At 44.4% G+C, this 13,341-nt stretch overlaps 2 protein-coding genes across 4 annotated transcripts; one reads left to right on the top strand and one right to left on the bottom strand.

Annotated features, from left to right (window-relative positions):
• Positions 1 to 54: 54 nt before the first annotated feature.
• On the bottom strand, positions 55 to 9,790 carry dmtn (dematin actin binding protein). 3 transcript variants are annotated; one of them, XM_035184947.2, is made up of 16 exons: positions 9,659 to 9,790; positions 6,496 to 6,558; positions 5,962 to 6,042; positions 5,745 to 5,888; positions 5,568 to 5,612; positions 4,698 to 4,806; positions 4,432 to 4,476; positions 4,209 to 4,343; positions 3,953 to 4,047; positions 3,638 to 3,743; positions 3,502 to 3,551; positions 2,857 to 2,902; positions 2,703 to 2,710; positions 2,456 to 2,521; positions 2,272 to 2,352; positions 55 to 1,611 (listed from the first exon to the last, which is right to left on the bottom strand). In XM_035184947.2, the coding sequence occupies exons 2-16, from the start codon at positions 6,502 to 6,504 to the stop codon at positions 1,498 to 1,500; spliced, it is 1,134 nt and encodes a 377-aa protein (XP_035040838.1). In that variant the 5' UTR covers positions 6,505 to 6,558; positions 9,659 to 9,790; the 3' UTR covers positions 55 to 1,497. The 3 variants fall into 3 exon arrangements, with proteins under 3 accessions (XP_035040838.1, XP_035040839.1, XP_035040840.1); XM_035184948.2 differs by lacking the exon at positions 9,659 to 9,790 and adding an exon at positions 8,232 to 8,458; XM_035184949.2 differs by lacking the exon at positions 55 to 1,611 and adding an exon at positions 1,873 to 2,002.
• A 1,015-nt stretch (positions 9,791 to 10,805) lies between these two features.
• On the top strand, positions 10,806 to 13,036 carry pbdc1 (polysaccharide biosynthesis domain containing 1). The gene is made up of 6 exons (XM_035184959.2): positions 10,806 to 10,901; positions 11,228 to 11,293; positions 11,760 to 11,819; positions 11,931 to 12,071; positions 12,299 to 12,410; positions 12,693 to 13,036. Exons 1-6 carry the CDS (start codon positions 10,872 to 10,874, stop codon positions 12,788 to 12,790), a joined length of 507 nt encoding a protein of 168 aa, XP_035040850.1. The 5' UTR covers positions 10,806 to 10,871; the 3' UTR covers positions 12,791 to 13,036.
• Positions 13,037 to 13,341: the final 305 nt, after the last annotated feature.

The raw sequence follows: 13,341 nt of genomic DNA, 5'->3' as shown, positions 1-13,341 counted from the left end.
AAATACATGTCACCGACGTCTCGTGATGAAAAGGATAAAAAAAAGCAGGAGATGTTTGATATTATTTCAGATTTATTTGAATTCCTTTGAAACAGACAGAATGTTATGAAGGCGTCTGCAGAAGAAAGAGACGTTTTCTACCTGAACACACGATCCAACACAAACACGTTGATTAGCACGAAGTTCTCCTTTAAAATGTTGCCATGAGATTAGTGGTGAAATGTCGGCGGCGAGTTAAAGTGGGAGGTGATGTCGTTTCATTAAATAAAAAAAACAACTGTACACCAAAAGTAATATTTTCAACATAAGAGCAGTTCACGTGTGGCAGTAAAAATTACAATCATCAAATAAATAAAGCTACAGGTCATAAATATATTTTATAATTAAGTTACATGTTGAGTATGTGACTTTATGACATTGAACAGCTGGCGTCAGAGTCGGGTTCTGTTCGGGTTCCTGGTGTCATGGAGCTGGTTCTGTTCACTTCACTGTTCACGCGTTCGTCTCCTGACGAGATTAAAACAAACGAGTCAAACAGAACATCTGTAAAACGTTCAGTCCAGTCAGGGAACTTCTGTTCTTCACGGTCGAGAGGAGCCACTGAGAAACGTTCTCGTGCTACATCGTGTTTCCTGTGGCTCTCGGAAGAGTTGTTGCAATCCAGCACATGACCTCTGGGGGGCAGTATCGCACCGTCAGGTCAGCAGCTGTTTGTCATCGATCGAACGTTTTCTCTGAAACTGGACCGAGTTGTTTTGTTGACAAAACATAAAGAACATTTGTTCTTAGTATTTTTGTTGAAACCTGAAAATAATAAGTTTCAGGAAGTGACAGGATTCAAAGCTCAGTTTCAGAATAAAAGTCTGGACTTTCTCGCTCTTCATAAAACGTCACAATCAAATGAAATGTGACAACACGCAGGAGAACAGGCGACCAATGAATGATCTCCGTTCTGAGCGTGTTCTCGAGAGACGCTCACGTGATGCTTTTAATGTGACAGGAAGTGACATCATCAGTGAAGAACTCCTGTAGCAGTGATGATTTCCAGAGATCTGATTGGTCGGCTGCCTCGGTAACCAGCTTCATGACACCAGAACACCTGAGCTAACATGCTAACATGCTAATCTGACACGATACAGACGTCTGCAGGTTAAACTCTGAGGAACCAGACCCCTGTGTGATGATGATGATGAAGATGATGAAGATGATGAAGATGATGAAGATGAAGATGATGGCGTGTGTGGACACATAATGAGAGTGATTTGCAAGCAGTGGTGATTATAAGTGCAGCACAGGTAACGAGTGTCAGTGCATCAGGTTAGTCAGAGTAGAGGGTTCATCTCCGTCTGATCCTCAGGGGGGCGCCACACACCCAGGGTCGTGATTGGTTAGTTAGACGGACGGACGTGATGATTGGCTCTGGATATCTGCTGATACGGCCGGCTCCTCCTCCTCTGACCTTCATCAAGTATTACTTTGGAACGAGGTCACTTCCTGTTAGAAAAGTGAAGCTCTCTTCTTCAGTGTATTTCGTTTCCACAAGGAGAGACGGTCGAAGTCGGCCATCGGCATCTCGAACACCCGCAGGAAGTCCTCCGAGGACAGGTGCCTCTGACAGGGGGAGGAGGAGAGGAGGAGGAGGAGGAGGAGAGGAGGAGGAGGAGGAGAGGTGGAGGGGGTCAGAAGAGAAAGGAGAAGAGGTGGAGGAGAAGAAGAGGTGGAGGAGAGGTGGAGGAGGAGATGAGGAGGATGAGGAGAGAGGAGGGGAGGATAGGTGGAGGAGGAGGAAGAGGAAGGAGAAGAGGTGGAGGAGAAGAGGAGGCGAGGAAGGAGAAGAGGAAGGAGGAGGAGAAGAGGAAGAAGAAGGAGAAGAGGTGGAGGAGAAGAGGAAGGAGAAGAGGAGGAGGAAGGAGAAGTGGAAGAAGAAGAGGAGGAGGAGAGGTGGAGGAGGAAGGAGAAGAGGAGGAGAATCAGGGTGAGTTTTCCTTCAGTTTGAAAAGATCTGAGATTATGGGACAGAGTGAAACATCACTGTTATTTACAAACTCTGTGATGTTTGCTGCTTTAATTAATAATTTAATTAGTTTAATTTAATTATTAGACAAATGTTTGATAAATAAAATAGAAACAAACATTTTACTGATAAAGTGAAGAGTTTATAAAGTGAAGAGTTTATAAAGAAAGAGTTTATAAAGTGTTTATAAGTGAAGAGTTTATAAAGTGAAGAGTTTATAAAGTGCTCAGTTTATTAGGAACACGTCACTGACTCACCTCCAGTCGGGTGCGGTCGACTCCTGGCGGCAGCTTAGAGCGCCCTCTGTGGGTCACAATCAGAGCTTCATAGGGATAGATCTGAACAGCAGAGAGGAACAGTCTTTATTTATATTATCTATTTATTATTATTATTCAGAAGTTATTCTACTATATTATATATGATTTTATATTCAAGTTTCACCTTCTGCTCCAGGATACTGGGCAGAGAGTTCCCTCTGTCCATCCTCTCTCTGCGAGCGTCTCCATTCTGCTCAAACACAAAATATAAAGAAAAGATCACACACACTCACACACAGTGTTTCTGTTTAAACAAACACACGTCGACACACAACACGAGGAAACCAAGAAGTGCTTTGTTCTGACTTTATTACACACGCTCGTGCACACACTCGTGCACACGCTCATGTACTTTGTCAGGGGATTCTCACCTGAGCATCTGTAAACAACACGAACGACAGGAAGTTGAGTTGATGCAGGAAAAAATAACACACATTAAAAAATTGTTTGAGACAAAATTACACATATGAATTTCAAACTGTTAAATTGAAGGTTCAGTGTTGAGGATCGTGGGAAGGATCCTACCTGAAGCTGCTTTGTCTCCGTCGGTGGAAAACTCTGCTGACTGCATCTGGAACACAACAACTCACAGCTGATCGCAAACCTGCTGACGTCTTCACAACAACACAACTGAGACATGGACCTGACTGGACCAGGTTAGACTGAACCTGACCTGGTTAGACTGAACCTGGTCTGGTTAGACTGAACCTGACCTGGTTAGTCTGCACCTGGTCTGGTTAGACTGGACCTGGTCTGGTTAGACTGAACCTGACCTGGTTAGTCTGAACCTGGTCTGGTTAGTCTGCACCTGACCTGGTTAGTCTGGACCTGACGTTAGTCTGGACCTGACCTGGTTAGACTGAACCTGGTCTGGTTGAACCGGACCTGACCTGGTTAGACTGAACCTGGTCTGGTTAGACTGGACCTGGTCTGGTTAGACTGGACCTGGCCTGGTTAGACTGGACCTGGTCTGGTTAGACTGGACCTGGTCTGGTTAGTCTGAACCTGGTCTGGTTAGACTGGACCTGGTCTGGTTAGACTGGACCTGGACTGGTTAGACTGGACCTGGTCTGGTTAGTCTGGACCTGGTCTGGTTAGTCTGGACCTGACCTGGTTAGTCTGGACCTGGTCTGGTCTATAACCTGGAGCTCTGTGGACTCAAACACTTACTCTGGTCAAACCCGAGTGTGACGGAGACTTCGATGCACTCACTGACAAACCTGCAGGTGAAACCGAAGAAGCAGCTTCAGAGCAGATTCAAGGTGAAGTGAACAAAGTGAAACGTGAACGAGCTGCAGAGACTCACTGGTGTGCATGTGTGTTCTGTCAGGAAGTGACTGTGTCTTCCTGCGGAAGTTAAGGCCTTTTTCCTTCTCCTCCTTCAGGATCAGACGACCCAGGTTGGACTTGATCTGGACGGAGACACAAAGAGACGTCATCAAACTCGAGTCAGTTCCTCAGTGAGCGAAACCGAACGTTTGTACCGAGGGTGAAGAAGAAATTCCCTCAAGAACAGAAACAACCTGAAACACGTGGAGGCTCAGAGATCCTGGAGCTTCTCTGATGCAGCGACATTGTGATGAACAGAAGTTGTGTCAGGTTACAGAGGAAAATCTCAAACCTTCTCCAGCTCCTGCTCCTGCAGCGTCCTGGCTTCTTCTGTCAGGTCCTCAAACTCATCTTCCTCCGGCAGCTTCTTCTTCCTCCACTCGATCTCTGTGGGAGTTCAGAGTCAGATCTCAGCCACGTGTGTGTGTGTGTGTGTGTGTGTGTGTGTGTGTGTGTGTGTGTGTGTGCGTGTGTGCGGGTGTGTGTGTGCGTCGTGTGTGTGTGTGTGTGTGTGTGCGGGTGCGTGTGTGTGTGCGTGTGTGTGTTACCCATGGCGGCCAGCGATGGCGGGCAGGGCCAGTACTCTGTCTCTATCTTGGACGGCTGGTTGGGATCTGGAGGCTGAGCCGCTGGGAACATGGCCGAGCGAATCACGCCACTGCCCTCCAGAGGTTTGGCAGCATCTGTAGAGAGGAAGACAGGAAGTGACATCAAGCGAGGACGCCGCAGGAAACGCATCATTAACAGTGATTAACACGGGGGAGAGCTCACCCTGTTTGTAGATCGGAGGTTTCATGTAGATGTTGGTTCCATTATCTGAAAAGTCCAGAAGTGTCCGTGTCAGAATAAAATCATTTAATCACCAATAATACATTTTACTAACAATATTACAATTAATCATTTTCATTATACTGAACCTCAACAACTTAATAAACATTTACGTACAAAATCAAAGACTTTTTACTGTAATTATTTGTAATTATCTGATTCAAACAGGATTCTCTGTGAGAGAGAATCACAGACGTGTCGTGTGTCACCTGGTCGGTGGAAATGCTGCAGACTGACGCTGATCTTCCGTCCGGTGTTGAGCTGCAACGAGGATCCTCCAGGAGAACCGCTGTCACTCTCTGCTCTGCGAGCCTTCACCTGACACACACACACACACACACACACACACACACACACACACACACACACACACACATTATTTGACCTTGGACCTCAGTGTTTACGTCAAACTTCTTTAATGGTACAATCACGTATTTAAGGTTTTTAAGGTGTAATTCGCACAGCGTCCTGCAGGTGGAGCCGTGGAATAGTTAACAATAGACAGAACTTAATCTGATTCTCAGGATTAATCTTCGTCTGTCGCTGATGAAGATGATTTCATGACTTTTAAAGGCTCCACAACAGAAAACTGAACGGACGTCGTCAGTGAACTCGCTGCTTCTCAACAGAAACTCTGTGTTCTCAGTAAATGTCACATTTCTATCAAGACAAAGCCGGGATTGAAACTCAGCAGCCGGACGGGGACATGAAGACATGAAGACATGAAGACATTTCACTTTTTAAAGTCTGGGTCATGACCTGTCAGATGATTCATGGGTCATCAAACGTTCATGTGCTGTGGGGAACATTACCAATCTAATCAGTTCATGTGTGAATCCCAGTGAATCTTCTCTGGATGTGTTATTAAGATGAGATGTTCACAAGTCAACAGATGTGTTGTGTGAGGTCACAGTGACCTTTGACCTTTGACCTCCAGAAACACAGAGTTAATGGTGTCGATGTTTCCTGAAGGGAACAGAGTGTTTGTGTGGGTCACAGGCGTCAGGAGGTGAAACCTGCAGCTCCACCAGCTCAAGAACCTGCTGATGTTCATGTTGGTGAAGAAGTTTGACTCTCACCTCAGGAGACATGGTCGGAGACGAGGGGGGGGGGGAGAGGGAGCGCTGCAGAACACAAACACATTACAACCATTAGAATTCAGAATTCAGAGACAGTCTGGCTTCAGTTTAGGGAGCCGTCATGTCGTCCATCTTTGTTCACAGTGTGTAATATGATCATGAATCCTGCTGGCGAACCTCTCTGCGCGGCGGGTCGAGCGGCGAGAAGCTCAGGTGCGGCTGGTAGGTCATGAGGTCGGGTCTCTCCACCTGCAGGATGGTCTTATCTCTGGGCAGAGCGGCCAGGTCCCTGTAACCCACCACCTGGTCGTTCACCCGGGTCTGAACACCACAAACAAGCAGGTTAGTGTGAAGTGACAGTGAAGATGGTGCAGGCGTGTTGCAGCAGGTTTACCATGATGCCTGTGGCCGGAGAGCCCGGGGTGCTCGGGCCCCTGGAAGAGGGCAGGTTGACCGGGGTGCCCCGTCCCTCCACCTGCGCTCAAACAGCGTATTACTCAGGATTCAGTTCTGTGGTTCCATGTTAGTTAAACTCAAAGATCATGATAATGTGTCTTTAGCTTCATTAGAGGAAACAAACAGTGACAATATCACAAAGTCTTTTTTATCACAGTTTACTTTCAAATGTATTTAACGTTTTACTGCTCATAACAGAAAACAGAATAAGCTAAGCTCGTTGTTTGACATTAGCTTGTCGCCATAAAAGTTACTAGAAAGTATTAAAATGTTGTATTTTGTATGAAAGCAGTATTCTAACAAATCTCTACCACGTGTGACTGAGCTGGAAAAGATAAATGTGTTTTCTTATGTTTTAGGTTCAGGCTGCTAATGAAGTTAGTGAGTTTCTAATAATAATAATACAGTCATAATAATAAAGTCATGTTTCTGATCATCATGAGTTGAAGAGTCACTTCAGAGGGTTTCTCACCTTCTGCATGTCTGGAGAGGAACCTTCTCCTGCTCAGCTTCAACCAGCTGAAGAGACAGAAATCTGAAAGGATGAGAAGTCGTATGAGTTCATCGATCCTCAGGTGGAACCTGACGTCAGCTGTTCTTCACTTCACTGCACGAGGAGCAGAGAGGAGCACAGAGGAGCAGAGAGGAGCAGAGAGGAGCACAGAGGAGCACAGAGGAGGAGAGAGGAGCACAGAGGAGCAGAGAGGAGCAGAGAGGAGCACAGAGGAGCACAGAGGAGCAGAGAGGAGCACAGAGGAGCACAGAGGAGCACAGAGGAGCAGAGAGGAGCAGAGAGGAGCAGAGAGGAGCACAGAGGAGCAGAGAGGAGCAGAGAGGAGCACAGAGGAGCAGAGAGGAGCACAGAGGAGCACAGAGGAGCAGAGAGGAGCACAGAGGAGCACAGAGGAGCAGAGAGGAGCACAGAGCAGCACAGAGGAGCAGAGAGGAGCACAGAGCAGCACAGAGGAGGAGAGAGGAGCACAGAGGAGCACAGAGAACAGTCGCTCCCTCTGTGACTCTGGGAGTCGGGGACAAGGAGACTGAATGTAAAACAACACTGAGAATCAGATTCATGTTATCAGAGCCTCCTCAGGGGGGGGGGGGCAGTCCTGCAGACAGGAAATACACCTTGTACCTAAACAACATCAGAGCCTCGGATCAGGAAATCCTCCACCAGTAGAGACCCCCCCTTCCTGTGACCCCCCCCCCAGCTTCTCTTTCATCTCCGTCTCCCTCCTCCCTCCTCCTCCTCCTCCTCCTCCTCCTCCCTCCCGCCCTCTCTCTCTCCTGTTTATCAGCTCGCCCAGCTGGGCCAACGCCCCATCAGTCCTCCACAGGGCTGTGGTTTCACTCCTCCTTCACTTCACCTCCTCCTCCGTCTGCTTCTAACGATCGAATGACCCCAGATCAGAGAGAGAGGCTCGGCCTGTCGCTCGCCCTCAGCTCAACCTGATCTGTGATGAAACATCTGCACAGAACAAACAGATGTTTCCTCTGGAAACAGACGTCTGAGATCCTCTCTTCTTTTTACCAGAGGTGGAAAAAGATTAAATAATCCGTCATTCAATCACCTCCTTGTCTTTCTCCCCGAGGGTCAGATGTTCATATGCAACCAGCAGCGGTTAGCTTAGCTTAGCTTAGCTTAGCTTAGCTTAGCTTAGAATAGACTGGCCTGCCTAGTCCAAAGGTAACAACATCCAGCTCCTCTAACACCAACAGAGTCGGAGGTTTCATCCTGTGAGTGTTGTTCTTTATGAACTGAGCCATGTTTAGTTGTTTCTCGAACATTTAAATCTGTAAATGGTTAAAATGGTCGATTTCAATAGTTTTACTAGTGTCAACCAGAACTTTACACTTTCCCCCAGTCACACACACGCAGCACATCGGTCATACATAGGGTTAGGGTTCAAAACTCTACACGCCTGTGAACAGAAGACCACAGAGTTCTGGTGTCACCAGGGTCAAGTTAGATGTTAGTGAAATATCTGTGGAGACGTTGAAGCTAATGATATTAAAGCTTTGAATCAAGTTCATCTTTGTTCTTTGTGTTTTTGTCGCAGAGTAAAAGAGTAAAATCCTTTAAAGCGTCTGTGTTCAGCTGTGAAGCTACGTGCTGTTATCAGGAGCTGATGCTCATTCACACACGTCTTCATCTGTAGAGAAACTCTATCTGTCAGACACATGTAGAGAGAAAAATATCATATTCACCTCTGAACTGTGATGGAGCGGAAATACGAAGACGCAGAAAATACTCAGATCAAGTACAAGTAGCTCATTATTGTCCGTGAGTAAATGTACTTAGTTACTTTGGCCTGTTTCAGTCTCTGAGGACGAGGATCTGAGCGGCAGCAGAGTGAGAGCTCTGTGTCCCATCGTCTTATCTCTGAGAGCTTTTAACTGCCAGAGAGGACGTCAACGAGCTGAGTGTGTGCCATTAGTCCACACACACACACACACACACACACACACACACACACACACACACACACACACACACACACACACACACACACACACACGGTTTTAACTCAAGTGATCGACTAAATGTACAAAACCATACAGGAGTTTTTTTTTACTGCAGCATCACAAAAACACAATCATTTTTATGGAATTACTGAGATTCATTGATTATTTTCATTATTGTTTCAGCTGTTGATCAGTTTTACAATGAACAGATTATTAGAAACTCAAAGATGACGTCTCTAAATGTTTTGTCCGACCAACGAGTCCAAACTCAGAAATTCAGTTTACGTCAGAACCTGCAGTCAATTAACTTTTTAATGATTTGTTATTATGTAAAGTTCCACAGTGATGCTGCTTAAGGAATTTAATCTAAATGAAGTGGGAATTAAAAAGATTCATCAATTAGCTGATTGATGGAAGATTCATCTGCAGCTAGTTGTGATAATTGATTGTTATGTTTCTTTAATTTCTTTTAAAACACGTCAAACTTCTTAAATTTGATTATTTACAGTTCACTTTCATATGTTGGCTGACGTCATGTTGGACTCTGTGGATCTGTAAAGGATCAAAGTTTCATATTTTCTGACAGTTTATAGAATAAGCAGCTGGTAAACCGGGTTCGAGTCGCTGCTTCCGGTTCAGATGGAGATGTGCTGCTGTTCTGGTTCACATCAGAATGAACTGAACAGAGAAGCTTTCATTTTAAATCCTTCTCCTGTTTCTCAAATGATGACGAATAAAGAAACACGAGGAGGAAAATAACGCAGCTGGAGAATCATGTGTCTGTAGATGCGTGTTTATGCATGAATCCATATATTTATATATATATACATATATGTGTGTGTATATAATTCTGTGTGCTCCCGCAGGACAAACCGTGTGCTGTGTGGTGATGGTGCAGTTTGATGGAGGAGCTGGAGGAGAAGTGATGTCGTCGTTAGGACGCGGTCAACGTGGTGATGGAGGAGCGGGATCATGTGGCCTCAGGCGGAGGAGACAAGTGCGTCTGCTGCCTCACGATCACACACCGCCGCCCTTCAGTCCCGGGTTAAATCCCGGGTTAAATCCCGAGTTAAATCCCGGGTTAAACAGTTAAACACGGTGCTACACGCTCCCGGGGCTGGTTCTCTATATATTTATTATAATTCAGCAGGAAAATGGACGCTTCTTACCTCTGAACAGCGCAGGAGGAATCTCAGTTTTCAGGCTGGAGGAGAGATGAGGAGGAGGAGGAGGAGGAAGAGGAGGAGGAGGTGTTAGTGATGGAGCTGCTGTGACCCCCACCCTCCAGGTTGATGATGATGATGATGAAGAGGAGGAGGAGGAGGAGGAGGAGGAGGAGGAGGGGGGTTTCCTGTTGCTCGGTGACCACTCCTCCATTAGAAGAATCACCTCTGTTATTGTGACGTCATATCTCAGAAACATGATCGAATCTTTGCAGCTGAAAAAAAACCTTTAAAACAATTTATTATTATATGATTATTATGATTATTATATTATTATTCATCTGTAGCTATTTAAATATCTATAATTGTTCATTTACAGGAGACAAACAGTCACTGACGTTTAACTGCAGCTCTGAAGATGTTCTGATAACAGATAATAATAATAACAACACAGAAAGTAATATACATTGTTTTCTATTTATATCCACTTATGCATCTGTCTATATAAAGTGACCTCATCATGTTTGTATTGTTTCCTCCTCTACTTCCGTTTAGATTTCTTTTGATTTCATATCTCCTCTCAGTCGACTCCTGAAGTTTCTCTACACATCGTACACGATACAACTGAAATCACATGGGGATGGTTTATATTGATGGAAATTTAATCAACATAAACACTGGTTATTCAGACTCTAATATCTCAAATGAATAATGTGTAAATAAATGAAAATAAAAGTAAGACATCAAATAAAACATAAACATGAGCTGTACAAACAAAAAATAAATCATTGTTCAGGTGACCAGACACTTTTTAATATGACGATAAAAACATTCCAGTGTTTGACAAGAAAAAAATCATTTGAATTTTCACTTTGTAAAATATCACATTTTCGTTTCTGAGTCGGACGCTGGCCCTTTAAATACGTGACGTCACAGTGGTGTCAAAGAGCGCAGAGAGTTTTTGAAAAAGCGAGATGGTTCACTCGGTTTATAGAATCGGATCAGATTAGTTAAAGGAAGTGAAATTATACAAGAGAGAAATGTCGTTAGTAAAATATAAATAGTTTCAATATTAATATAGAATAATGAAATATATAAACTAATGTTTATAAAGAGCTGAGTGAGTTTAGCATGATGCTACACATGCAGCGCGTCGGAGCGCACACATCGAACAGGGGCGCGGATCCATCTTGACTCTGAGGATCTCTGTGCGAGGAAGATGGCGTCTGACGAGGTGCTGTCCTCTCTGGTGAGGATTCAAACCCGAACAGTTCCGTTCACACGTCGGTTCTTCGCGTTTCTAACGAGTCACGTGTTTGAACCGAGTCCGTGAAACTGGCCTGAGAGAAAAGAACCGAACAGAACCACACACGGGCCGTTCAACGAGGCCGGAGAGTTAGCTTATGATGCTAATGCTAGTTAGCCGAGAGGAGCACACGTGTAGAAACTGAGCTGTGAATAACATGTTTATTACAACACACATGTTCAAGTGGCTCATCATGTGTTTAACATGTTCACCAGGTGACACATGTCAGGTTAATGTGTGTGTGTGTGTGTGTGTGTGTGTGTTTTCAGGGGGTGGGGGGAGCCATGGCTGCAGCTCACGCTCTGTCTCTTCCTGCTGACGCTTACGGAAATGACGTAAGTTACGTTTGTACACCTTCAGTTTTCATTTCTGACTTTTAAACAGTGAATCACACGCGAAGCTGTGAACATCACACGTGACGAGTTTCACACATCAAGGACCAAGAGCTGAAGCTCTGACGTGTTCCTGATGTGTAATGACATGTTCCTCACGTGTTCCTCACGTGTTCCTGACATGTTCCTCACGTGTTCCTCACATGTTCCTGACGTGTCCCCCTCATGTCAGTCTTCTTCGTCCCTGACGTCCCTCATATGTTCCTGACATGTTCCTCACATGTTCTGATGTGTTCCTCACATGTTCCTCACGTGTTCTCACGCCCTGACGTGTCATGTTCTCAATGCCTCTCACATGTTCCTCACGTGTCCCTCATGTTGATTCATTGTTAAATATTCTTCCAGTTACATAGATTTGTTGTGTACTTTGTTGAACAGTGTAATTGAGTTGTGTGTGTTTGCTCTGCAGCCGCGGCTCGAGGCCATGTGGGCGATGAAGGCGTACAACCACGCTGAGGTTTACTTCAACGTAAGATCGTCCGTTCACTCACCTCGTTCTTCACGTTTCTTTGTTTTTACATGAAATGAAATATTAGTGATTTAAAAAGATGGAATGAAAACTTGTCTCTTGTGTCTTCAGCTCATTTCATCAGTGGATGCAAAGTTCCTGAAACTAACTAAACTGGACGATAGTATCTATTCGTCCTTCAGAGAAACGTTCAAAGATCTCGACATTAAACTTCTGAAAACAGACGACCTGAAATCTAACGAAGCCAAAGAGGTCAGTGACACGAGGGGGACGCGTTTAGACGTCGCGCTCAAATAAGAGAAGGAACCTGCAGCTTTTACTGTAGTTTAGTTGATAAAACAATTATTTTAGTTGTGTATTTTGTTGTGTACATTGCCTTTTCATGCTGACAGACACACACAGTAATACACAACAATGTGAAACAGTGTGTGTCGGTGGTTTATTGTGTCGTCAGTAACTCAGTTGTGATGTTTGTGCAGCGCTGGCGTCCGTTCTGTAACCAGTTCGAAGAACTCATCGAAGATTTCAACTACGGGACTCTGCTGCGTCTGGACTGTGAGAAGGATTACACCGAGGAAAACACCCTCTTCGGTGAGTTCCTGTCGGAAACACAGACGTAGATAAAGATGGACGACACGAGTGACAGCTGAGACTGACTCACGATTGGTCGAGAGCGTGTGTGGGCGGGACCTAGAGGCTTCACAGACTGACTGTAAATGACATCACCACAAGATGGCAGCGTTTCTATCCAAGATACTTTAACTTCATTTCTGGAGGAAGTGGATTCACGTCGTCATCTTTATTTACAGTCTGTGTTTTTATCGTTTGTTATGATTTAACGTCACTAATGTCCTCTTGTGATTCTCATTTCAGCCACCAGGGCGCAGTTCTTCGCTGTTGAAATCGCCCGTAACAGAGAAGGATGTAACGACGCCGTGTTCAAGTCTAAAAGTGCGAAGTTAACATCCTAACAAACCCAGACAGAACCAATCGAGCGTTTCTCCAGGAACCAGGAAACTTCAACTTTTAAACTTAGTTTTATGAAAACGTTCCTTCATGTATAATTCAGATTCATACGTGACGTCAGTTCTGTTTCACCTGCATTTTGTATTTACTGTAAAATTATATTGTGCCAATTATAAGTGCTCGTTTTTTTTTTTTGTTGAAAATAAATGTTAGTGCCTGAAAAGGAAACAAATAAAGAATCCAAGTTCAAAGTGTCGAGTTCATCACATCTGAAAATCAAACATTTTACAACTTTTAACTATACGACAGGTTCATGACGTCTTGGATGGTTGAGATATTTTCATGTTTAAGACGTTTTTATGATTTTGACTTTTCTTAAATCATTGTCAGGAATTTTCTGACTTTCATTACTAGTTTGACTTTTTCCATATTTGGCATTTTAGTTACGTTTTGTGACATGACTTTAAAAAAGTTATCATTTTATTTTAATGACTGATTTGATGTTTTACTATATTAAGACTTTATGCTTTGCTATACATGTTTTTTTAAGCTTAAC

This window comes from Hippoglossus stenolepis, chromosome 18 (genome assembly GCF_022539355.2).
Source record: "Hippoglossus stenolepis isolate QCI-W04-F060 chromosome 18, HSTE1.2, whole genome shotgun sequence".
Taxonomy (NCBI): Eukaryota; Metazoa; Chordata; class Actinopteri; order Pleuronectiformes; family Pleuronectidae; genus Hippoglossus; species Hippoglossus stenolepis.
The sequence above is the reverse complement of the archived record's forward strand: the minus strand, read 5'-3'. Positions and strand labels throughout refer to the sequence as shown.